Source organism: Scardinius erythrophthalmus (assembly GCF_964197995.2).
Source record: "Scardinius erythrophthalmus genome assembly, chromosome: 6".
Lineage (NCBI taxonomy): Eukaryota > Metazoa > Chordata > Actinopteri > Cypriniformes > Leuciscidae > Scardinius > Scardinius erythrophthalmus.
The window spans coordinates 21,657,069-21,682,538 of record NC_138226.1 but is presented as its reverse complement, the minus strand read 5'-3'; the positions used below and the strand labels follow the sequence as shown (position 1 = coordinate 21,682,538).

The 25,470-nt window shown below is 36.5% G+C and overlaps 1 protein-coding gene across 9 annotated transcripts in view; it reads right to left on the bottom strand.

Moving 5' to 3' along the window:
* Positions 1-25,103, bottom strand: part of neb (nebulin) — a 60,616-nt gene extending 35,513 nt beyond the window's left edge. For 8 of the 9 annotated variants that reach the window (XM_081369303.1, XM_081369308.1, XM_081369310.1 and 5 more), the window contains exons 1-57: positions 24,985-25,103; positions 24,175-24,287; positions 23,850-23,915; positions 20,312-20,374; positions 19,295-19,411; positions 18,684-18,791; positions 18,362-18,466; positions 17,246-17,350; positions 17,037-17,141; positions 16,762-16,866; positions 16,344-16,448; positions 16,066-16,173; positions 14,662-14,778; positions 14,114-14,215; positions 13,926-14,033; positions 13,724-13,828; positions 13,537-13,635; positions 12,905-13,009; positions 12,678-12,785; positions 12,486-12,599; positions 12,193-12,390; positions 11,600-11,707; positions 11,407-11,505; positions 11,204-11,308; positions 10,998-11,105; positions 10,582-10,893; positions 9,594-9,800; positions 9,366-9,470; positions 9,163-9,270; positions 8,727-9,038; positions 8,417-8,623; positions 8,219-8,323; positions 7,507-7,614; positions 7,066-7,377; positions 6,736-6,942; positions 6,543-6,647; positions 6,328-6,435; positions 5,892-6,203; positions 5,590-5,796; positions 5,357-5,461; positions 4,915-5,022; positions 4,510-4,821; positions 4,191-4,397; positions 3,931-4,035; positions 3,729-3,836; positions 3,335-3,646; positions 3,028-3,231; positions 2,821-2,925; positions 2,503-2,610; positions 2,108-2,419; positions 1,674-1,877; positions 1,438-1,542; positions 1,203-1,310; positions 801-1,112; positions 478-681; positions 271-375; positions 38-145 (exon numbers count right to left, since the gene is read on the bottom strand). In XM_081369303.1, coding sequence (XP_081225429.1) covers positions 38-145; positions 271-375; positions 478-681; positions 801-1,112; positions 1,203-1,310; positions 1,438-1,542; positions 1,674-1,877; positions 2,108-2,419; positions 2,503-2,610; positions 2,821-2,925; positions 3,028-3,231; positions 3,335-3,646; positions 3,729-3,836; positions 3,931-4,035; positions 4,191-4,397; positions 4,510-4,821; positions 4,915-5,022; positions 5,357-5,461; positions 5,590-5,796; positions 5,892-6,203; positions 6,328-6,435; positions 6,543-6,647; positions 6,736-6,942; positions 7,066-7,377; positions 7,507-7,614; positions 8,219-8,323; positions 8,417-8,623; positions 8,727-9,038; positions 9,163-9,270; positions 9,366-9,470; positions 9,594-9,800; positions 10,582-10,893; positions 10,998-11,105; positions 11,204-11,308; positions 11,407-11,505; positions 11,600-11,707; positions 12,193-12,390; positions 12,486-12,599; positions 12,678-12,785; positions 12,905-13,009; positions 13,537-13,635; positions 13,724-13,828; positions 13,926-14,033; positions 14,114-14,215; positions 14,662-14,778; positions 16,066-16,173; positions 16,344-16,448; positions 16,762-16,866; positions 17,037-17,141; positions 17,246-17,350; positions 18,362-18,466; positions 18,684-18,791; positions 19,295-19,411; positions 20,312-20,374; positions 23,850-23,894 — 8,289 coding nt within the window. In that variant the 5' untranslated portion in view covers positions 23,895-23,915; positions 24,175-24,287; positions 24,985-25,103. The remainder of the gene's footprint in view (positions 1-37; positions 146-270; positions 376-477; positions 682-800; positions 1,113-1,202; positions 1,311-1,437; positions 1,543-1,673; positions 1,878-2,107; positions 2,420-2,502; positions 2,611-2,820; positions 2,926-3,027; positions 3,232-3,334; positions 3,647-3,728; positions 3,837-3,930; positions 4,036-4,190; positions 4,398-4,509; positions 4,822-4,914; positions 5,023-5,356; positions 5,462-5,589; positions 5,797-5,891; positions 6,204-6,327; positions 6,436-6,542; positions 6,648-6,735; positions 6,943-7,065; positions 7,378-7,506; positions 7,615-8,218; positions 8,324-8,416; positions 8,624-8,726; positions 9,039-9,162; positions 9,271-9,365; positions 9,471-9,593; positions 9,801-10,581; positions 10,894-10,997; positions 11,106-11,203; positions 11,309-11,406; positions 11,506-11,599; positions 11,708-12,192; positions 12,391-12,485; positions 12,600-12,677; positions 12,786-12,904; positions 13,010-13,536; positions 13,636-13,723; positions 13,829-13,925; positions 14,034-14,113; positions 14,216-14,661; positions 14,779-16,065; positions 16,174-16,343; positions 16,449-16,761; positions 16,867-17,036; positions 17,142-17,245; positions 17,351-18,361; positions 18,467-18,683; positions 18,792-19,294; positions 19,412-20,311; positions 20,375-23,849; positions 23,916-24,174; positions 24,288-24,984) is intronic. The other variant, XM_081369304.1, reaches the window with a different exon arrangement.
* Positions 25,104-25,470: the final 367 nt, after the last annotated feature.

Genomic DNA, 25,470 nt, shown 5'->3' with positions numbered 1-25,470 from the left:
GAATGACTGTGAATAAAGAAAGGACAAGAGCACTTACATCACTGATTATATCCCGAGAGGCTTTAGCTGCTTTAATAGAAATGGCATCACCACGCATGTCATAGCCTTTCTTTTTGGCCTCCTCATTTGCAAGAGTATATTGTTTCTGGAAATAAAAACAATAGTTAATTTCAATGCCCACAAAATTATTAAGAAAGTAATAAAGTACATTTGGGGAAAAAAAATATAACTTTTCATCATCAGTTCAATGACTTGAACCGAATGACTCACCACACTGTAGTTAATTTTGTTCTGTTTGGCAAGCAAAATCTCCATTGTATCTGGCATGACGTGGATCTTGGTCTTATCCTTTTCCCAAGCTTCCACATAGCTTTTCTATAGTGTAAAGAAAAATAAAAAGAATCAAATATGCAAAGTATCTATACACATTACAATGGAAAAGAGAAGACAATTATGGTACTGATCAAATCAGGCTACCTTGTTCATGATGCCTGCATTGTTTTTGGCCAAGACCAGTGGCATGTCTTCAGTTGTGCAAGTGAACTTGAAGTTGCTTGGGTGCTGACGGTACTTCTGTTCACTTAGGATGTCTCCAGCCTTTTTAACCTTCTCAACATCAATCGAACCAATGGGAACCCATCCGAGTCCTTGAAGCCATTTAAGATCAGCCTTGTACACCGCCTGAAAACAAACATAGCAAAAACATTGTCATTATATGCCTGTATAAACTGGGTGTTTTTGAAAAATCAAGATCTCGCTTTTTAAAATCCTATATATAGCATATCTATGTAGCAGCTTACATCACTCTGAAGATCATAGACTTTCCTGGCCTGGACAACATCATTGGAGTCTGGCAGGCAGGTCCAGTTGTGCAGGTGGGTTCTGTAGTTGAAATCATTGACCTGGATCTGACATTTCTTGGCCAGCTCAAGAGACAACAAGTCCACTGGGAGGTGGAACTTGGTCTTGGACTTGTTGAAGTCCTTCTTGTAGAGAGCATCACTAGCAATTCTAGCTGAATTCAAAGCCAGCATTAGCAAAGGATCATCCTGGACGCTTAGGGCTCCAATGTGATGACCAACTTGCTTACGATAACCAGTCTTGTACTTGTACTGTTTTAAAAAAAGAGTGGTTTATGACATGAGTTAATTTTATGATATGAAATGTTTTGTTGACTTTTTAATGCAAATCAAAATACTCACATCACTGATGATGTCCCTGGAAGCCTTGGCTGCTTTGATGGCGATGGCATCACCTCGCAGGTCATAGCCCTTCTTTTTAGCTTCCTCGTTCGCAAGCTTGTATGAATTCTTAGAAAACATTCAAATAAACAATTATTTTATTTTAAAAATTCACAAAGTAGAAAATAATATATAAATTATTTATCAAGAACATCCATTATACACCATTAAGGGGCTAATGTTGTGTCATACTTACCAGACTGTAGTTGGCCTTGTTTTGTTTTGCTAGTACAATGTCCATAGCATCTGGCATAACATGGACCTTTGTCTTGTCTTTGTTCCAGGCGTCAATATATTGTTGCTATCAAATAGGAGCATGAAATAAAAAAATAAGAAAAAATACCTCACATCCACACATCAACTGTCTACACTTAACAAATGAAATAAATGAGAAAATTACACATGCATATGCAATATCTTATCAGCAGTTACCTTGTTCATAATATCATTGTTGGCTTTAGCCAAGACAATCGGCATGTCTTGAGTTGACATGGTGAATTTGAAGTTGCTTGGGTGCTGACGATACTTATTTTCACTCAGGATATCTGCAGCCTTTTTCGCTTTCTCAACATCAAGAGAACCAATGGGGACCCATCCGAGACCTTTAAGCCATTTTAGATCAGCCTTGTAAACAGCCTAAGAGCATATGTTGAAAGAATACCTGTTAGTGACATCTTATTCATTGGTATCTTAGTAGCTTTATCTCTTTATCTCTTATCTCTAGGGACTCAAGCAATCCCTTTTTCTATTTTAATAACACTCTTGCATACTGGCTACAAACTAAAAAACAAAATGGAAAGTCAATTCCATGAAGATCCAGGAATGGATAAATGAATTTTGCTCAACAGAAGATGGATATCACATACATCACTCTGGATCTCATAACATTGTCTGGCCTGGACGACGTCATTGGAGTCTGGCAGGCAGGTCCAGTTGTGCAGGTAGGTTCTGTAGTTGGCATCATTGACTTGGATCTGGTTCTTCTTGGCCAACTCAAAAGCTATCATGTCCACTGGGAGGTTGAACTTGGTCTTTGACTTGTTGAAGTCCTTCTTGTAGAGAGCATCACTAGCAATTCTAGCTGAATTCAAAGCCAGCATTAGCAAAGGATCATCCTGGACGCTCAGGGCTCCAATGTGATGACCAACTTGCTTACGGTAACCAGTCTTGTACTTGTACTGCAAGGAAAGAAAATATTCTCAGTGTAGCAAATTATATCCTCAATGTGTCATATATTGCCTTATCAGTTTGTTGTACTTACGTCACTAGCAATGTCTCTGGAGGCTCTGGCAGCGATGATAGATATGGCATCACTGCGCATATCATAACCCTTCTTCTTGGCCAGTTCATGGGCGAGTTTATATTGTTTCTGAAGAACAAATCACACAAAATATTTGAACAAACTTGTGGGAGAAGCAGAATATAATGTATCTTTTGTTGTCTTCACATAAAATCAATGTTCATTGCTCTTAATCTGTTTATGTCTCATACTCAATATTTATAATATTTGTTTCAGTTTTACAACTGGAAATACTTTGATATACAACTGAGCATTTAGATTTAAATATTAAATACTGACCTCACTATAGATTACTTTGTTTTGCTTTGCAAGAACCACGTCCATTGCATCTGGCATGATGTGAATCTTCGTTTTATCACTGTTCCAAGCTTCAACATATTTTGACTGCCAGAATGGAGAGAGAATTAAACACCAAAATGAATATCAAAAACAATATTTTAGACCTGTCCCATATGTGTCTAGATATCAAATGTACAGCTACAGTACCTTGTTCATGATGTCATTATTGGCTTTAGCCAAGACCAGTGGCATATCTTCAGTTGTGCAAGTGAACTTGAAGTTGCTTGGGTGCTGACGGTACTTCTGTTCACTAAGGATTTCTCCAGCCTTTTTCACCTTCTCAACATCAATCGAACCAATGGGGACCCATCCGAGACCTTTTAGCCACTTCAGATCAGCTCTGTACACCGCCTAAGAGCAGACATGTGTGAAAAGAGTGCCTATACAAGCCTCATAAGAATGACCCTTCAACCTTATTTATATGTGTATAAAATTGCAGTAAATTCAGACATACATCACTCTGGATCTCATAACACTGTCTGGCCTGGACAACATCATTGGAGTCTGGCAGGCAGGTCCAGTTGTGCAGGTAGGTTCTGTAGTTGGCATCATTGACTTGGATCTGGTTCTTCTTGGCCAACTCAAAAGCTATCATGTCCACTGGGAGGTTGAACTTGGTCTTGGACTTGTTGAAGTCCTTCTTGTAGAGAGCATCACTAGCAATTCTAGCTGAATTCAAAGCCAGCATTAGCAAAGGATCATCCTGGACGCTTAGGGCTCCAATGTGATGACCAACTTGCTTTCGATAACCAGTCTTGTACTTGTACTGTGAAAAGTCCATTAAAACATCTATTACTTTCTGATAAGTACACAGTAATCATATGATGGGTCCAATAAGGAAGACTTACATTACTAGCAATGGCACATGATGCTTTAGCAGCTTGAATTGCGATAGCGTCAGCGCGTAGATCGTAACCTTTTTTCTTTGCTTGTTCATTGGCAAGTCTGTAAAGTTTCTAAAGGAAAATAAGAAATTATTTTTTACTATTATACTTTGACAATTACTACTTGCAATCAGTCAACAATTAAGAATCTGATGGCATCACTAACCTCACTGTAATTAACTTTATTTTGACGAGCAAGAGACACTTCCATCGAATCTGGCATAATGTGAACTTTGGTTTTGTCCTGTTCCCAGGCTGAAATATACTTTTGCTGTAGAAAGAATAAATGGGTCAATTTTAAATTATTAATTTATACTGGCTATTATTAATTATGTGTCACTAAAAAGAAAGTCAGTTGACTAAACATAACAGTCAAGATAATCAAAAGCAAAGCGCAGTGTCAAGTCAAATGGTTTAAATTTTCACCTTGTTGTTGATGTCATTGTTGGTTGCAGCTAGGACCAGATCCATGGAAAACATATCTTTAGTGAACTTGTGGTTACTGGCAGGTGTGCGGTACTGTTTCTCGCTGCCTATCCGGCCAGCAATTTTTGCTTTCTCCACATCCAGAGATCCAATGGGAATCCATCCAACTCCTTTGATGTAATTGTTATACTCAGATTTGTAGATGTTCTGCAGAATGGGAAAGAATGCTGTCATATCCACCATGTAAAATCTAATTGAAAAAGAATAGCATTTTATCAAAGACATTAAAACATAAGAAAATGCAAAGATCCCGACTCACATCACTTGCGATCGTCTGCATGTTGCGGGCTAGTACCAGGTTCATGGCATCAGGCAGAACTTTATTATGCGCAACGATATGCCTGTATCCAGCAAAGGTCTGAGCAGCCGTAGCCTGCTTAGCATGAACAACGCTCAACATGTCCACGGGGGTGTGGTACTTCAGTTTAGACTTGTGGTAATCCTTCTTGTACAGTTTATCACTCTGAATCTTAGCCACCTGCATGTAGTGCACCAGCAAGGGGTCGTCCTGGATGCTACGGAAGCCAATATGATGGCCTCTTGCTTTATTGTACTCCTTTTTGTACTTGTACTGTAATGAAAAGTATTTGTAGAGGTCAGAACTGGTAATACTTGGATAAATCTAGTAACAGAAACATTTGATTATCTATTTTGAGAAACTCACATCACTGGCAATGTTTGTGGAGGTCCGAGCCGCAATCACTGATACAGCATCTGCCTTGAGGTCATAACCTTTCTTCTTCAGGGCTTCCAGTCCTGCTTTGTAGGCTTTCTGTAGTCAAAACGTAATTCTTAGGCATGACTTACCTCATTTCTTTTACAAAATGGCTACAAAATCACCATGATAGAAGACACCAATGCTAAACAGGTAACATTTATTGTCAATAATTATAGGAATAAACAAATATTCCACAAAGAAATATACATCATTATCCAATCTTTAGGCTGTTGCCAAACAAAGTAGCAAAATGGCATATTAATTAGATTATATTTTAGTTAGTTCCAGCAAAAGCAGACAAAGTGTCTGGAAATATTCTGTTGAAAATGTATTTTACTCAATTTGAACTTGTACTACTCAATGTAAACAATTTAAAGATTACACCTACCTCACTCATGTTGATGGCATTAGCTTTTGCAAGAACGATTTCCGGAATGTCAGGCATGACATGGATCTTTATCTTGTCTTTGTTCCAAGCATCTGTGTAAGCTTGCTGCAATAAAATACATTTAAAATATTATTTATTAATGGGACCAGCCACATAATCCATTAAAAATTACATGCAGATAAATCTCAGAATTTATAATTACCATAAGAGTTAATTACAAAAGTGTAACCTACCTTGTCCATGATTTTATTGTTGGCAGTAGCCAATGCGAGATCCATAGAGTCCATAAGTTTTTTGAACTTGTAGTTGGAGGGGTGAGTGCGGTAATTGTGTTCACTCAGGATCTTTCCTCCAATCTTTGCAGTCTCTACTCCCACTGAACCAATGGGCACCCATCCCATACCCTTCATTGTGCAGTTGTACTCACTCTTGTACTCAACCTGAAAAATACAAGTTTCATTTAGACAATTTATAGTGACAGAAGTGGAAGCTTTGCTTAAAAAAAGGACACGTAAAGTTTAAGAAGATGACTCACATCACTGGAGCTGACGTTCATGGAGCGAGCTAACGCCAGGTTCATGGCATCTGGCAGCAGGGTGTAATTATGGAAATTCTGCTTGTATCCTGCATATGTCTGAACCTTAGAGGCATGTTTGGCCTGCACAACACTTAACATGTCCACTGGGGTGTGGTACTTCAGCTTGGATTTGTGGTAATCCTTTTTGTAGTTCCTCTCACTCTGTATCTTAGCCACCTCCATGTAATGCACCAGCAAGGGGTCGTCCTGGAGGCTACGGAAGCCAACATGGTGGCCTCTTGCTTTCTCATATGCCAGCTTATACTTGTACTGTAATGGCAGAAACATGGATTGATCAAAAAAGATTCCAACACATCAAGGATTTTTGCAAACATACAGTATAAGAGCGAGTATACAGTAAGAGCAAGAGGACAATGGCTGATGGGATACTTACATTGCTAACAATATTTCTGCCAAGTTTGGCAGCCACAATCGAAATAGCATCTGGTTTGAGATCATAGCCCTTTTTATACATTTCCTCAAGGCCAGCTTTGTAGAGTTTCTGAAAATACATAGAAAAGGCAATGAAATATACTGCACTGGTGTTTTTTTCTTTGATTATTAATGAGAATATTTTTAATAAATGCAAGTCAGTCTTGTGAATCATACCTGGCTCATGTTCAATGAATTGGCCTTGGCCAAGACAATTTCAGGACTGTCAGGCATCACATGAACCTTAAGCTTGTCCTGTTCCCAGGCAGCATGGTAGGATTTCTGCAAACAAAAGCATTTAAATGTTCATGGATTGACCATTAATCTTTCACCAGTCAAACCAATGAAAATAAACGGGATCTAGGCTTGCCTTGTCCATGATTTTATTGTTGGCAGTAGCCAATGCGAGATCCATAGAGTCCATAAGTTTTTTGAACTTGTAGTTGGAGGGGTGAGTGCGGTACTTGTGGTCACTCAAAATCTTTCCTCCAATCTTTGCAGTCTCTACTCCCACTGAACCAATGGGCACCCATCCCATACCCTTCATTGTGCAGTTGTACTCACTCTTGTACTCAACCTGGGAGACAACAAACAAAATGTTCAATCTTTTGTTAATCCAATTCAATCGTGATAAAGATCACACAAGTTATGATCTACCCCTCCAGGTGGGATGCATGGGTTTTAAAAATTATGGACTTACATCACTGGAGCTGATGTTCATGGAGCGAGCTAACGCCAGGTTCATGGCATCAGGCAGCAGGGTGTAATTATGGAAATGCTGCTTGTATCCTGCATATGTCTGAACCTTGGAGGCATTTTTGGCCTGCACAACACTTAACATGTCCACTGGGGTGTGGTACTTCAGCTTGGATTTGTGGTAATCCTTTTTGTAGTTCCTCTCACTCTGTATCTTAGCCACCTCCATGTAATGCACCAGCAAGGGGTCGTCCTGGAGGCTGCGGAAGCCAACATGGTGGCCTCTTGCCTTCTCAAATGCTTTTTTGTACTGATACTATGATCAAAGAACAATACATTCTAATCAATCCAGTATATCCATTTATATAATTTTTTGGTTTAGATTTTTTGGACCTGCTGAACAGGCCTTTCAAACATTTTAATGCAAGATGCACTTTGCACTTACATTGCTGGCAATGTGCCTTCCATGTTTAGCAGCGAGAATGGAAATAGCATCAGATTTCATGTCATAGCCTTTGGCAATGTCCTCAAGCCACCGAGCCTTGTAGTGTGACTATAAAAATAAGATTTTTTGTTAATATGTACATTATATTAGTCTTTCAAAAAAAAAAAAAAAATGTTTACTTTAATACATTAAATGTAATTAACTGATCAGGTCATAGTATATATATATATATATATATATATATATATATATATATATATATATATATATATATATATATATATATATATATATATATATATATACAATTATAAAAAAAATATGACATGAAAATACATTTAAAGGAAAAAACTTTAAAACACTTCAGTGGTAAAGACTGCATATGTTGAAAAAGTGTTAATGCAATAATTAAGTTAAACTATCAATGAACTTTTATAGCATTTAATTTCTACATACACAATTTAACATTAAGAGGTGTACAGTATATGTTAACATTAGGTAATGCATTAAGACATAAAGTAAGCCAAGATTAATAAATGCTGTAAACATTTTTTTCCATTTTTATTTCATAATATCTAATATTAACACATAGAACCCTACAGAAAAGCGTTTCTCTTTTATTCAATTTAGATTGTATTTTTCCATTACAAGTAAACACTGTACATGCACAGAACATACAAACATTTTGTCATTTGCAGTTCACTTCATTCACCTCACTCATAGTCTGGGCATTATATTTGGCCTGGAGGAACCCTGGGGCATCAGGTGGTAGATTGTAGGTGTGCATGAATTTCTCTCCAGAGGCTTTATAGGCCGTCTAAAATGCAATAAAAATAATTAAGAACTTGTGAGTCAGTTCTATAGCATCATTGTGGTTATCATTCAGAATAGATTATTGAAGTACTCTTACTTTATTTTGTAGTTTTGTGTTGCTCATGGCCAAAACCATGTTCATCTGGTCTGTTAGACTGGAAAATTTCAATGCGCTGGGGTGAATTCTGTACGACTTCTCATCAAGGGCTTTGTTGGCAGTCTTAGCCCTCTCAACATCTATAGAACCTATGGGAACCCAGCCTGCTCCTTTGAAGATGTTGTTGAAATCTGATTTGTACAAATTCTGAAGAGATAAAAAGGGATCTGTTAATTATTTTGTCAAAACATAAGTAATCATTCCAGGTTTACAATAAAAGTACCACATATGCTTTTTCAATTGTTCTTACATCACTCTGGATCTCCATCATGTTGCGAGCCAGTCCAATATGCATGGCATCTGGAAGGAGGATATAGTTGTGATGGTGCTGCTTGTATCCTGCATTTGTCTGAACCTTGGAGGCATGTTTGGCCTGCACAACACTCAACATGTCTACGGGGGTGTGGTACTTCAGCTTGGATTTGTGGTAATCCTTTTTGTAGTTCCTCTCACTCTGTATCTTAGCCACCTCCATGTAATGCACCAGCAAGGGGTCGTCCTGGAGGCTACGGAAGCCAACGTGGTGGCCTCTTGCCTTCTGATATGCAAGCTTATACTTGTACTATGAAAAAACAACACAACACAGTTGTATATACAGTAAGTCAAAAATACACTCAAACAAATTCAATATTAATTGATTAATATTAATATTCAATATTAATTAAATTAAATATATGCTTGCTCACATCACTGGCAATATCCCTGGAGGATTTCGCAGCAACGATAGAAATGGCATCCTGCTTCACTTGATGTCCTTTCAGTATATCCTGCTTGTGTGCATAGGTATAGTATGTCTGCGAAAGCAAAAGAAAACACAAGCTCTCAGCAGAACTAGATTTTGATAACCATCTCAATGTTGTATACAGTATAAGATATACAGCACTCTTACCTTGCTGACATTGACAGCGTTGTACTTGGCTTGCAAGAGCTCTGGTGCATCAACAGGGAGATGGTAAGTGTGCTTGAACTTCTCACCACTGGCCTTGTACAGTTTCTGTACAAAGAAAACAATATGAAAACAATATGACATGATTTAGAAAGAAATGCATTTAACCTCCATTATGGATACTCATTAAGGACTCAAACGACAAAACAACAGAATGCATTTGTCCCTCACGTCGCTTAGCTGCTGTGCGTTCAGTTTGGCTTGTTCCATGACTGGGGTGTCCAGAACGCTGGTGAACTTGAAAGTGTCTGGGTGCTGCCTGTACTTCTTCTCATTGAGAGCTGCACCAGCAATCTTTGCTCTTTCAACATCCAGTGAACCGATGGGGATCCAGCCAGTGCCCTTTACGTAGTTCTCGTGATCCTGTTTATACTGGACCTGAATTGGAATTAAACAGCACATTTCAGTAAAAACATTCACAAAACTATAAACTTTACCATGTCTATTTTCTCACATCTTTATTATCATTATTCTCTGATCTAGATTTTAAAAAATAATCAAAAGCATAGTGAGTTTCTTCAACATTTGATTATAAGATCGTAATTGTTAAAAGCATTTATTGATTTTTAATATGTACAATTATGAATCAGGGGACGGTAATATTTTTTGAAAGACGTCTCTTATGTTCACCAAAACAAAACAATTATCAAATTTTTTTTTTTTAATTTTTTATATTTAATTTATTCCTGTAATGGAAAAGCTGAATTTTCAGCATCATTACTCCGGTCTTCAGTGTCACATGATCCTTCAGAAATCATTCTAATATGCTGATTTGCTGCTCAAGAAACATTTGTTATTATAAATAGTTGACCTGCCTAATATTTTTGTGGAAAACGTGATGTTTTTTCAGGATTCTTTGATGAATAGAATGTTCAAAAGATCTGCTTTCTTATGATACAGAACAACTTTGTAACATTATAAATGCTTTTACTGTCACTTTTGATTAATTTATTGTGTCCTTTCTGAAAAAAAGTCTTTCAGAAAACCTTACTAACCCCAAACTTTTAAACTTAATGGTATAGGGTTTGAAAAATAAGTGTTAAATAAAAAGTATTGCTATAAGTATATGCTATTATTTTCTGTAAATCTAGATGAGAGAGTTTCACACAGAGCTGAGCCAACATGTACTGTATATTAAGATGATAGATTTTTTTCTTACATCACTGGAGCTGACGTTCATGGAGCGAGCTAACGCCAGGTTCATGGCATCAGGCAGCAGGGTGTAATGATGGAAATTCTGCTTGTATCCTGCATATGTCTGAACCTTAGAGGCATGCTTGGCCTGCACAACACTTAACATGTCCACTGGGGTGTGGTACTTCAGCTTGGATTTGTGGTAATCCTTTTTGTAGTTCCTCTCACTCTGTATCTTAGCCACCTCCATGTAATGCACCAGCAAGGGGTCGTCCTGGAGGCTGCGGAAGCCAACATGGTGGCCTCGGTCCTTCATATACTGCTTCTTATACTGAACCTGAAAGGCATCATCATAAATAAACAGTGTATTTAACATTATTCGGTTCCACACTGCACTCTTCCATCCATCACTCTCCTCTATGAAAGGGGCACATCACTTACATCACTAGCAGCATGTCTGGCTGCCTTCGCAGCTTTTACAGGTATGGCGTCAGACTTCAGATCATACCCCTTTGCAATAGTCTTCAGCCATTCAAGCTTATAGCATTTCTGAAAAAGCAGATACACAACAGATAAACAGAGTCATCACCTTTGCAAAAAAAGAACATGCCAAATATCATAAAACACATTAGGGCATTTTCACTTACATCGCTTATGTTGTAGGCATTACACCTGGCCTGAATGAACTGTGGGACATCAGGAGGCAGGGAGTATTTCTGAAGGACTTTTTCTAGACCTTTCTTATAGTGCAGCTATAGTGAGGAAAATATTCACAATTTCACATAAATGTGCTGGTTTGGCATTATTCTGAATAACATTTAACCAAGTTTGGTTGGTTGTTTTCCCTTACATCACTTCTTATTATTTGGTTGGCTTTAGCCTGCAGCTGGAGAGGGTGGTCATCTATAGACGTAAAAGGTACAGTGTCTGGATTCTGCCTGTAGTTTTTCTAAGCAAGAGAAATATGTAAATATTACTTGATTGATGACAACATAAATCCAATATAGATTAAGAAAACTTTGCCTCTTTCTGAAGTACCATACCTCACTTAAGATCTGCCCAGATTTTTTGCACTTCTCAACTTCCAAGGAGCCGTAAGGGACCCAAGGCGTTCCTTTGACATAGTTATCGTAGTCTGACTTGTATTCATTCTGTGGTTACAAATGACGAGAAAAATAAATATCACAAGTTTCACAAAGTATCACAAGTATCACAAAAAATGAAAGGCATGGTTGATCAACTTTTGCTATATAGACTTTTTCTAGTTAATGATCAAAAACATAACTAAAATGGAAAAAAATCTTATTTAGATTATAACTCCAAGTGGCTTCGAAATAGAAACAGTCTGTACATTAAAGACCTCATCAAGTTAAAATTGTGATTTTAATCCATGTCTTGTGGAATAGATGCTCCTAAAAATGATAATGCATAAATGTAAATGTTAATGTAATGTAAGACTTCTGACAAGAAAAGCATGGTTTTCATGGTTAACAGCAGTGATGTTTGGCTATTGGCTATTTTTTCTTCTTTTCTTTTTTTTAAAGACAAGCCTTAAATCTTTAAGGAAAGAAATGAAAACTGCACTTGTCAACACTAAACTTGTGTGTAAGTGTGTAAGAGCTGCAGGGATCCTTACATTACTCTGAATAGCATTTGCCTTCTTTGCCGTGTCCAGTGATATGCTGTCATAAGGGAGGAGGTAACGGTTTGAGATCTTCTTATAGCCAGTCATGCTGGCAATGGCCTGAGATTTCTTAGCAAGAGTCACAAGCATCATGTCCAGTGGAGCATGGTACTTGGTCTTCATCTTCTCATAGTCTTTCTTGTACTCACGCTGTATTTCAAAGGATCAAAAATGGACTGTTAGTACATAAAAAAGCTTTAGGATTGTGTACATAAGTTATCAGTAATGTGCTAGTTGAACCGTACCTCACTTTGGATCTTAGCAACATGTACTGAGTGCATGATCTTGGGGTCATCGTTGATGCTGAGAGCCCCGACCATATGTCCTCTGTTCTTCTCATATTCCTTCTTGTATTTCACCTAACATTAAAGACCATACCAGTGTCACAATGGCCTGAAATCTGTCAGGAAAACAACCCAAATATACCATTTACTTACATCACTAGCGATGTTAGTGTGAGCACGGGCTGCAAGGATTGAAATTGCATCTCCTTTCACCTCAAATTTCTTTGCTTTTGTTTTTTCCCATTCAAACTTGTAACACGTCTGTGAACACGAAATAGAAAACCATTCCAGTGAATACAAAATAGTGTATTATGGTCAGGTTTCAGTTCAAACTTAGGAACAGCAATTCATCAATTAAAAGGCAGACTGAATGAACTTACATCACTAAGGTTATACGCATTAACTCTAGATTGAATGAAGAAAGGGTAATCAGGAGGAAGGTAACACTTAAACTTCTCCTTCTCATACTTTTGCTTGTAGTTGAGCTGTAGAAAAGAAAAAAAGAGAAAAGTGTTAATGATAATATTCTTTATCTAGTACAGAACAGATATATAATAATAATAATAATAATAATATAAGATAATAATATTAATCGGCTATATATATATATATAGCCGATTCTTATATTATTATTATTATTTTTGTACATATTTCCCTAGTAACTACAATGTTTCCATAGTGCTCTATGGTTGTGGTGTTCATCAGAGCAGGATGAGCTCGATAAACACCACTACATGCATGGCTCCTCGGTCTCAAAGGGATTGGTTTTAGCTGTTTGTTAGGCTTTGACTGCCTGCGACTTTCACTCCAAATAGCACAAACAACAGTTCTAATAATATGTCTATGGACTGACTCTATTGTCAACAGCAATTGACAACTGTGCTCTAATGATGAATGAGGTTTTTTTTTCTAGGACAACATTACGATTCAACAAAGTCCATAAATCACCTGGTAAACTTTTCACAGATTTTTTGGTTTTATTCAGTCATAATAATGAAATCTTTTTACGTACATCACTCAACTGGTGGGCGTTGATGGCAGCTTGCAATTGAACAGGTGAGTCTGTCACCTGTGTGAACTTCACCTTGTCTGGATGTTGACGATAAACTTTCTGAAAAGAGAAACATGCAAAAAAAAAAAAAGCATCACCTAAAGTCAGGTTCGGTATTCAACCCATTAAAGGGAGTTTATGTACTTACATCTTTACATTGATTAAGCTTCTTATTGACTTCGTATTCTGGTGTAACAGTTTGAGGGAAGAAACATCTTGTCTTTATGTCCTCATAATCAGCTTTGTAGTTTTGCTTTTAAATGAGAAAGAAAGCAAATGTGGATACACAAATATATTTTTTGTGATCAAGAAGATGAAAATATATGCATTTCCACATTATGGAAACTTACATCATTCTTCATTTCTTCCATTTTCCGGCAGTGAACTGAAAATATATCTTCAAAACTACCAACATAATGACCCTTCACCTGATTTTCATACTTCTCTTTATAACGTGCCTGAGGAAAGAGAACGATACAAACTTGAGATGCGAGGAAATATTAAATGTTTGTTGCAAATTATGAAAATGATCACTTACATCACTGAACTTCTTCAATACACTATCCATCTTGAATTTGGGAGTGTCGCAGTAATTGATGCTGGATCCCCTTGATTTCTCATAACTAGCTTTATATACTTTCTAGAAAAGACAAAAAAAAGGAATGTCAGAAAATAGCCAACAATTTGAGATAAACATGATGAGAGGAAAATGCTTCAAAATACTCAGATCATACAACGTATGTGCCAAACAGTGACAACACAGATAAAATCCCATCCAGTTATCAGGTCTAAAATCAGGGGATTTTTTTTAATCAACTGCATGTTTACACTAACTGAATTATGAAGCTATAATCCATGCCATCATTAACGCATTATTAACACTGTGACACCAAGCATCACCAAAAAAAGACAGGGGAGAAAATCACTTTGGTTTTGTAAATATTTGTATTTCACTAAATAATTTATTTCAGCTGTCTTGTGGTAATATTTAGTATGAGGAACCTTAGTAAAGTCCTCTTAGACCATAAAAATGTCCTGACAAAGCAGACCACTACAGTATAATGATTAAGATCTGGATTAACATACATCACTCAAGATGGTGCCTGCGTATCTCAGCTGTCTGAGAAGGGGGTTCTCTGTAGCAGGGAGAACGTTGTAATCGCACACGGCTTTTGTCTTCTCATAGTCCTTCTTATATTTGACCTGTGAAGGTGGAAAAAAATGCATTTATTAAATGACAAATGATTCTGAAACTGCTGTGAGTTATGGGTTCTTCAAGTGTTTAAAGGACTCAGAAAATTATTTTAAAGACAACACAAAACGTTCACAAGAAATCCAGGAAGAAAAAACTCATCCCCGGTTTGTTTTACACAAGGTTCCTACACATTTACAAATTCAAAATTCCTTACTTTTCCAGACTCAAATTTACAAACCTTTCAGTAGATTTTCAGACCAAATGTAAAATAATATGCATTATATTTAGTATATAGTACAATCATCTGTAAATATTTTATCAGGTTATTTTTCATTGGTTTTCTCAAAGTGATATGCACTTACATAATAAGAAACCTTTATAACCTGCATACATTCACCTCTGACACATCAGTTTGATATTGTAAATGTGGTTTGATGTTGCACCATCTCCAAACAGAAAAGTACAGTCGTTTAGTGAAGTCCAAAAGAAACTTACTTATGGTAAAGAAAGACAAACGGTTTGCATAATGAAAATGTGCACCTTGAATTCATTAATTCGGGTTTTACTGTTTGCCATGAAATCACTCTGCTTGTATGATACATTTATTTTTAGAAATGATTAATTTAATATTTTAGAAAACTGAATAGGGGAAATTGTCTGGAAACACAAATATGTTTTCTTTTTTCCATACATATCCAGAGCTGGAAATTACTCAAATCAAATTCCATACTTTTGCAAACTGCGTGTATAAAAATACACAGGATCTAATCCTGTTTGTTCTTTCATGTCCTCACTTGTGATGCAGCAATGATAAATTAGTAAGCAGGGATCAAAAGAGATAACCAGATCATCAGTCATGTGAATCTCTGGATTGACTCATGATCTGTTTAAAGAGTCATCACGGGAAGGTTGTTTCCATACAATGAGAAGAGGTCTAAAAAAGTATGTCCATTGATATGTACTCTCACTTTTATTTTTAATCAGGAGGCAATGCAAGAATACTGGAATGTTCTAAAGCTAGTCTGAAAATACAGTGATAAAAAGTAAAAAAAACACTACTACTAGTCAAAATGCTATATTCTCTCATTTATAGATAGTGCATCATTTTAAATATTGCTTGTGCACATCATTACATTTCTTTGTTTTAATTTTATAAAAAAAAAAACATTCTGCATATTTCTAGGTTTATATTAAAGAAATCACCAGGTTTTCATATGTATTCAGACTCCACTATATGTGTGAAGAAATAAAAAAGAAAAAGAAAAAAAGAGTGTAAATAAATTCTCAAAACTTACCGAACTTGCAGCTTCGCGAGCCTTTTTATTGGAAGCATACGTTGGTGTATCTGTTTGCATGAAATAAATTTGGTCTTTCATATCTTCAAATTCAGCCGTATATTTTTTCTGGAAAGAAATCAAAGTGTGACACTCAGTTAAAAATTTGTAACATTTGATCTGAATATTAAGAATGTTTTATATTAATAATGTGCATGTTTCACTTTGATAAATATATTTATTTGAACTATTCCATCAGAACATCTGTTTTTGAATAACGCTGAGTTTATGGCACTCACGTCGCTGATGTTGTCCATAACCATCCTAGCAATAGCGACATCAAAGTACGGGGTTTCACACCATTTGCCCTTGACGTTCTTGTTGTAATCCTCACGATATTTAAGCTGTGAAGAATTTAAGGGTTTTATATTATTTCTCACCTTCGGCGAGCCTATGGCTTACAAGCACAATCTATTGTTGCAGGGACAGAAACATTTACCGGTACATTATACACAATTTCTGCTGTTCACTTCGTAAAACACAATATAATATAAAACTACAATATAACTACAAATAAAATGTATTGCTTTGGGATAAACAAAACTTAAATAACTTTGATAGATGGAACTTTGATAGATTGATAGATGGAAACTAAAAAGACCATTTGTGGTAGGACTCGATTTGATTCAGAAGGCACAAAAACCAGGGAAGTCTTACATCACTACGATTGGCAAAGTTTTTCTTTGCCAGTTCCATCTCCGGGGAATCAGCCAGAGACGTGTACTTTGCCTTGCGCTCATCATGGCCCTTCTTGTAGACAATCTGTGAAGATGGAGCACAACATATTTTGGAGACAAGGTATGCAGTAAGAGCATTTGTAATAATTTATTTTTTAGGTAAAATAAATATTTAGTTTAGAGACAAAAAGCTTTTGTTTTTCCATATGACAGTTGAATGATAGTTGATTTTTGAAATTGCACAATTTGACTTACATCACTGAGGTCTTTTTGGGCCTTGGCCACCCTGCGCAGCTCTGGGCTGTCACTGTATGGATAGTACATGGTCTTATCCTCATCCCACGCCTCAGTGTACAATTTCTGATAGGCATATTAAATCATTGTAGAAGGTGAATCAGCCAATAATGTCAGTATAAATTTTATAAATTGTATAAATAATACTAAGATAAGAATCAGAGATCTACCTTGCTGTAATTTGCTGCATTCTTCACAGCAAGAACCAGCTCAGGGGCGTCAGGAGGGAGCAAGTACCTATCCTTGGTCTCGTCCCATTTCTGCCTGTACAGAACCTGGAGAAGGCGTATATGGAGAACTTATTTTATATGACAATAAACAACACAAGGAAAAGAATCGATAGTTGGGTAGTCGTTTGGTAATCTTTTATGTCTTTTCTTCTTATATTCGGACGGGATTAGTTTTACAAGGGTAGATGGAGTAAAGTAATTTTACCACAGGTCGTCTGTAATATTAATGGACAATTGGGCATGTGATAAGAAATCTAAAACTAGCAGAAGTGGGAGGAGTAACTCGATTTACTCACTGCCGTCACCACGTGCGCAAAAATAATCTATAGATATACATAACAGTTAGGTCTGATCGAACGATTGATTAATTAAATTCTGATTGGATTCTGTTGATAGGTACTTAACCAAAGCTAAAATACCTTCTTTTTGATGCGGAAAACACTGAGTTTTGCCACAGACTTGACCCACCGTCTAGAACGCAACTGAATGCTTTTTCAAGTGCCTCAATACTTGAAAAACCGCGGGAAACTACTTTTAAACAGGACATGGCGGAATATTTACATACATTTACAGCTGGTATATTCGCACAGGATTAGTATTAGCCTACCTTAGGTTATTTTTCCGGACCTTTTAATAGAAGGTAAAAGTTGCCGTAATTTTTACTGACATTGTCTGATTACTGAGATGGCACATTGGGATGGGACTAACATTCCTGAGAAGCTCTGGTAAGTACTTTACCCCACCTCTCCATGTTAAAATAATCCAGTCAGAATAGGGCATTAGAATGCAATATTGAGTGACTGACGACTTGAGTTAAAATAAAACAAAACTCTTTACTGAGCAGTATTGCACATGAATTCAATAATTTCAGCAGTGCATTGAATCACTTCGTTCTTTCCCTACAGTGCTGTCTCTCTAGCAAAGCATTATGGGGATGCCTTCTTAAAGCTTAACAGCATAATATCAAGACAGTTTAAACAATTCTGTTATTATTATTCAACTTGATTATTAAACATTAATTAGAATTCACAAGTCTATCTTGACACAAGCACTTACTTTGCTGATGAGCTCAGAGACATGCTTCACGTGGGCAATCTCGCGAGCCTCACCATCATAGAGGCTGGTGGTTTTGGCCTTCAGTCCCTCCATACGGTATTTCACCTGGGTTATCAAAAAATATGTATTGTTAGCGAAATTCACAGCATCAGCTAGAATTTTGAATGAAGTAAGCTATCTGTACATTTTTTATTGGGAGCTTAGACTAAAGAGGTTTCAAAAAGCATCAGCTATATTCAAAAATAGCCCACGTGAACAAGAAGATTTTGCAAACTATATTCTGACAGAATACAGTAATATATGATCCACAAAGGGTACATACCTCACTAAGCTGCTCCTGGGCCTTCTTGATACGAATCATCTCAGGTGTGTCAGCCGAAATGGCATAGGGCTGCCCCTTTGATTTATCATATTCCTCCCTGTATTTATTCTACAAAAGCATACAAAACAATATTGTACTGTGTAAAAGTTTGCTGATTAAGAATTTTTTTTTATTATTATTAAAATTGAAAGTGCTTAATATTTTTGTGGAAACCATGATATTTTTTTTCAGAATTCTTTGATGAGTCGAATAAAAAAGAACAGCATTTATTTAAAACAGATTTTCTTTAATGTAAAAGTCTTTTGATCAAAAAGCATCCATGCTGAATAAAATGATTACTTTCTTAAAAAAAAAAAAAAATCTTATTGTCCCAAACTTTTGAACTTCTATCAAATATCTGGTTTTATTCTGATGGTTCTCAAACTGTGACCTACGGACATGATGTGGTTACATTAATTTTATGCTAATCTGTTTCTGTTGTCTCCCACAAATAATGTAACTCACAGTTATGAGGCTTTGGGATCGTTAACAGTCTAGTTAATTTCAATGAAATAAGAGCAAAACATCAGTCAAGGAAACTTGTGGATTAATAGCACAAAATATTTTCTTACATGGCTGTACTGGTCAAGCATCTTCTGGCTGTGTGCCAGGTAAGGAGTCATGAACTTTGAGGTGTCCACCTTCACCTTCTTCCTGACTGACCGTCTGGGAAGTCCACCTGGTGCGGACTTTAAAAAAAAGAAGAGCAATCAACATTCAAGACAAATGGTGCTATAAATGAGAAACATCTCTAACATCTTTCACATTTACAGTATTTCATCGTTGAAGGCCAAACTGTTTTCGAGAACTTTACATCTCTCTTGGGGGCACAGTTTTGTGGGACCAAAATACCTAATTTCCATTATCATTATAAGCAAGCAATCACAAAGCCTGTTTGGTACATCTAATTTTGTATGCATGGATTTATTCGAAAAATAGAAAATGGATGGGGTAAAGATAGGGTAATTTAATTTTGACATTTAATTTTGCAGCACTTGCCTCCCACGTCTTCAGCAAATAATTTGTTAGTTTAATTTACCATGCAAATGAATACTTGGCTTTTTATAGCAAATGAGTGAAAAGGTTAAACAGCATATTTCAAAGACAGGTCAGTAAATTAGTATTGGCTAGATAGTAATTCAGTTAATGTTTATTTAAGAAAACAAGCAGAAAACTACAGAAAATACTCTTTCGGGACAGTCAAACAAAGTGCTTAAAGCATTAGTTACCGCATACTACTACAGCTTTAAAAAAATATAAACTGAAGTAAACATCACATTAACTCACATAAAGAAAGCTCTATTACCACACCCTCACTGTTCACTAACGCTATGGCATTTGCATGGCTCTGTATCATGGGGGCTATTTTTTTGTAAATGTGCTACTCAAAGAATTTAATTTGGACATAATATTACATTTTTACTGACATATGAATTGTTAAACAAGTGAGTTTGTTTAATAATCCACTCTTTAAGTCGGTACCATTTGGATAGTTCTAATACAAACTAAACTAGTATGTGAAGGAATGGAATAGCCCCCATGGCATGTGGGAGGGACGCAGATCCGTTTCTCCTGGGATGATCATTTACCTCAACACCATGAGACATTGAGGTGGACGTGGTGGTGATTGTTGGACCCTCCTCATAGTAGTACTATAAATATAGGAAAAACTCTGGGCTTTCAAAATGACGATCACACACTTCAGGAAAACACTACAATCTAGAAAAGTGACTTTTTCCAGCTCTGGTTCTCGTAGACATAAAATCCCTTAATCCCCTAAATTCCCCATTGAATGGGGAAACATCAAATTCTCCAAAGCTGTTCACCAAGCTTACGATAAAATTTCATAATTGAAACAAACAACTGTCTCCTAGATTTGGTTTTTAAATGCTCTTATCATGATTTTTTTTTTTTCAGCCATAAGCATTGGCTTTTATTAAGAAGGCGGGACTTATTCCACCATCATTGCACTTTTTCCTATTCATAGTAATATGAGTGCTTCTCTTTGTATATCTGAAGTCTTTCTTAAAATCCACATTTTGACCAGAAATATAATGTACTTGGATCCTCTCTAGGCTTACCGAAGTCATTGTACCAGATATATGTCCTGTTATTCATGTTTACATTAATTACATTACAAAGTCATCCATTAACCAGTCTTGCATAACTTCAGCATGCTAATAAGAAGGTTCCATGTCATTTTTACCATAACAAAATAAGATATAGAAAAATAATCGGTTTGACTGATATTTCTTGCCACTATTCACACTTTACTTTTTCATAATTTTTTATTGAACGTTTAATATCAGGTTTATCAACAAATTACTTCATTTGGTGGGTCTCTGAAGAATCAAAAACATAATTAGACCACTGTGTGTTCAACAAATAGGTTAGGTAATTTACATATTTAAGGTTTTATTTTTGCATAACTTTTTTATAGCCATTCAGAATAAAAGATAAACTTAAACTTTTAAGCTTAACATGCCAAATTTATTTTTAAACTGTGTACTGTAGATTGCAAAGCAACTGTGCATAAATATTATTCCAATAACCATGATAAAATTACATTAAAAAAAAACTGAGAAAAATGGTCCTGATATTAGCTCTGCAGATGACATAAAAAATAATTAAAAAAACAGATGGCCACGAATCAAGAATTAATTCCCATGACTTATTAACTTATGACCATGTAGTACTAATTTGTTCTTTCATTCCCACACTTTAACTAAATTAAAACAAATCAATAACTTGGATTAATAAGTCATGGGAACTAATCCCCACAGAAAGTTGTTTTACTAAATTCTATTTAATTTGCTGTTAACTGAATCCTCCAGTAATTGTTTAGGGAATAAAAATATACTAATGAGGCTTTTTTTTCCCCAGTGGAGCTCTGTCGCTGATTGACAGAGCTGTATGACTGGCCAGTGCTAAGAACATTTTAGCGCCCTAATGACCTCACCACTATTATTATTTGCAGCTAACGTTATTGTCATGGTAGTAAATAGAAACAGCGGGTCAGGGAACAAATTCCAAAACAAACACCTACATACATTTGACTCCCAAACTGTCCAGAGAATAAACTATCCCCTACTGGTATTTAATCAGATATCATGACAGAACTCTCTGAAACCGTCACTGACAACAACATCACAGGGCCTAAGATCGTGTAAGACACCTATATGAAACCAGAGCAGGAAAAAAACACTCCAAATGTATGAATTTACAGGAGCTAGAGGCTTCTTTATTTGGACCAGCGGGCAGCAGAAAATTCTTACAGTATGTAGGTTTTATTAGCCTGTGCATTATATACCATTTTTCTTTATCTTTCACTTAACAGACAAGATATGGGAGATTCAATGAATATACTGTGAAGCACAATCTCTATCTCCAACTCTCACAGGTGTTTTTTTCCACAGGTCCTCCCCCCCCAAAGCATTTTAACAGCATGACGTTAACAGCAAAAGGAGTGTAATTTACAACACGGCTCGTCTCATTTGCCTCCCTGCGAGTCAGCCGTAGATGTCCACTTCTATATTTGTATCTCTTGAAAGAACAACTCAGCCAAAGCTGAAGGCTGCTTTTTCCATTAATGGGGAGATAAGCATGTACAAATAATCCACAAAACTTTTGATATATAGATTTTTATTAGTGCCACATTTATTTATAAAACACTATACCTGTAAATAATAAGTTCTGAAAAAATTTCAATATCATTTTATAGACTGTATCTGAAAAATCAATCAAATATAAAAGAACAAAAAGTGATTCTCCACTGTCCCCAGATCCAATAAAAGAAGCCATCTTAATTAACGCTGATACCTTTCAGGTTCTATTCTAAGTGTAAATGAAAGCAGTAGTGAAATCAGAGCGTGTAACGTCTATAAATCAAAATATTGTGTTGAGATTTCCATCTGCTCAAAATGCAAGATGATGAATTTCCATTTCCTGCATATGTTAAAGGGGAATCCAAAAGCATTTGTTCTTTCAAATTGTTCTTTCAAAAATAAAGCTCTAACACCTAATCAATGAAACGTTTGGTTAATGCAATTGTTTGGTAAACCCCTATAAGATATCTACAATAGAAATGGACATGAAAGTATACAAGGTCTACTTTAACTCTATTTCTCTTGGAAATACTGAATTAAAGTATGAGCCTTCTGCTTTCACTCTTCCATTGAACACTCAGATAGACAAATTTCCATGTACATGTACAGACAGAATTTCAATGAATAACACGACAAAAACACATTGAAGACTGCTGGAAGCTTCAAAGGAGCTCTGATTAAATCTTAAAAATTAGCCCTATTAAAAAAATGACTGGCCGAAATCATATTTAAATAACATAATTTCAAATCAGAAACAAAATCTGTCATGAACTGTCCCAATAAATGTTGTTTTAAGTAAATCAGCCAAAATACCTCCAAATATGGTATATATGCACAATGATGGCAATTGCGCAACCAATCGATTAAGTTTGAAATAACACGTGATTTTCTGCTCATAATGAAGCTTGCAGGTCGAATTAGCTGCTCTGAACAGAACATAATCCCACTGTTAATATAAAAGTGAGAGTATTATATCTAACAATGGTTATTTCAATTCAGGCTTATTTGGTGTGATAAGGAAAACATTACATTAGCATGTTCATTCATAATAAGATCTTATTATCAGATGATGACAAACTCCTGCAGGGGTCATTTACTATCAAGTAAAGGATGGTTTGCCACGTGTGTAATTGATATCTCGTCAAGGTATTAAATTAATTGTATCTATTGAAAAGAAAGCAAAGATACATTTATTACTGGGAATGAAATATGTATTGAATGGAATTTAGTGCACTAGCCTCCAAGGAAGAGGTCATCTGAAATGGGATCCAATGCTAATCATATACGACAAGGCAGCTCATACTGAACTGCTGACGGTGGAGATATCATAGACCACTATTCATAGGGTTCGCCAGTACACCTATGGGACTGAGATCTATGAGGCGTTAATGTGAAAAGCCTATATAAGCTATTCAAGGGGCAAAGTGAAATAACGTAGAGCGGTATTACTGTCACCCTTTCAATGAATGAGGGTAAATAAATGATAAAATATGCATTGCAATGTATTAAATTTGTATCTTACCTCCTCCTCCACAATCTCCTCTTCATACTCTTCTTCTGATGCCATCTTCAAACAGATTTATTGAGTCTACCCAAGCAAATTAAAGACTATCAGACACTAGCAAGTGCTAATCTGTATAGTACATATTTGTAAATATATACTAACTGCATTAAACTAATTCCTGTCACAGACACTGAGAAATAAACAGGTGTTTTTGAATACTTTAGATGCCAAATAAAGCTTTCAAATTCACCAGGACTTGAAGGACACTCTACAAAGAGGCATTAACAACAGGCTATGAATTTCAGTGTTCAAGTTAAAGAACCAAACTAAAAAGTTGACGTACCTTTACTATAGAAGGTTACAGTAGAATTTCAGCAACCCTACAGTAAAGAAGGTGCTCGCTTTCCATCCACTTGTGTCCCAATCTCCTATTCCACTTTATGTATTCCTGCAAACCTAAACAAAGACAAAAATGTGTCAGTTTTCCTCTGACTGAGCTGACACTTTAGCGTGGGTGGATCAACAGAAGCTAAATTTTTATTTTTGTGCTGAAATTTTTCTGCAGGCCTTGTTAGTTGAGAGGGTTTGACACCTAAGACCCCCCAAAACGAAGCGCCTCCTGGCTGAAGCCTTGCGACAGCTGCTCTGAATCGCTCCAGCTATTTGTCATGTAAGCCAATGCTGCGGGCTGATTGGCTGGCTTTGTTTAGCTAGTGGAGCTCCAACGCCTTCTGAGGCTACAGGTTAATTTTAGGTCTGACCACTAACTACCCTTTTTTAGGACCCAACTCCCAGAAAATGATATGAAATAATGCTTTTCTATGCTTTTTCATCAGAAAGATTGAGAGGAATTTGGATGGGACTTTAACAAACTCCTGTCCATGAGGTGAGTTGCTTCAGAAAGTCTTCCAAGAAAAACAAAGTCCAGGAATAAGTTCCAGCTTTGAGTAATTGGTTGTTCCTGCAATGGTGGCCAATAAAGTCAGATGATTTTTATCAGGCTGTGGTTAAAGGACCAGCATCGCCCTCAGCATCACTTCCATCTACCAACAGGCTGTAGAAGAAGGTCAATCCAACAGAGCAGGCCATGCAAAGAGTGCTGGCGAGTAAAATCTGGTGTGCTGTTTGATTTTGTGGTTTTTCCTTTGCTTACCGGTGACTTTAAAGTTAAAACGTTTCCCAAACTGCCAGAGCCTCCCCAACTCTTCCCTCCTGAGAAACGCCGGGCAAAAGCTCACAGCTGCAAAGGCACTTCGGTTATCATGTGCCCCCATCCACCAATCAGTGGGCAGAATTCTCAGGTTTCAAAAGCTAAATATACACTAGCGACCCTTCAGAAAAGTGCACCTGTTCAGCAAATCATCAGCAATACAACTATGAGGAAGAGAAAAGAAAACACTGGAAAATACCTGGTTTCTCTGAATGAGGGAATGTAGGGATGCAACATTCAGCAAGATGTTCTGCGGAGGTCTTGGGAGTAGTGGAGATCCTTGGGGGGAAATTGGGTCTTATCTGTGAAGATGACTAGAGAAACTTCTTGAGGTCACTGGTTTACATCCAAGTGTATGGAACCCATAGGCTGACATCAAGAGTAAAATAAACTGTTGACTTGTCCAATTACAAACCCATCTAGAATGAC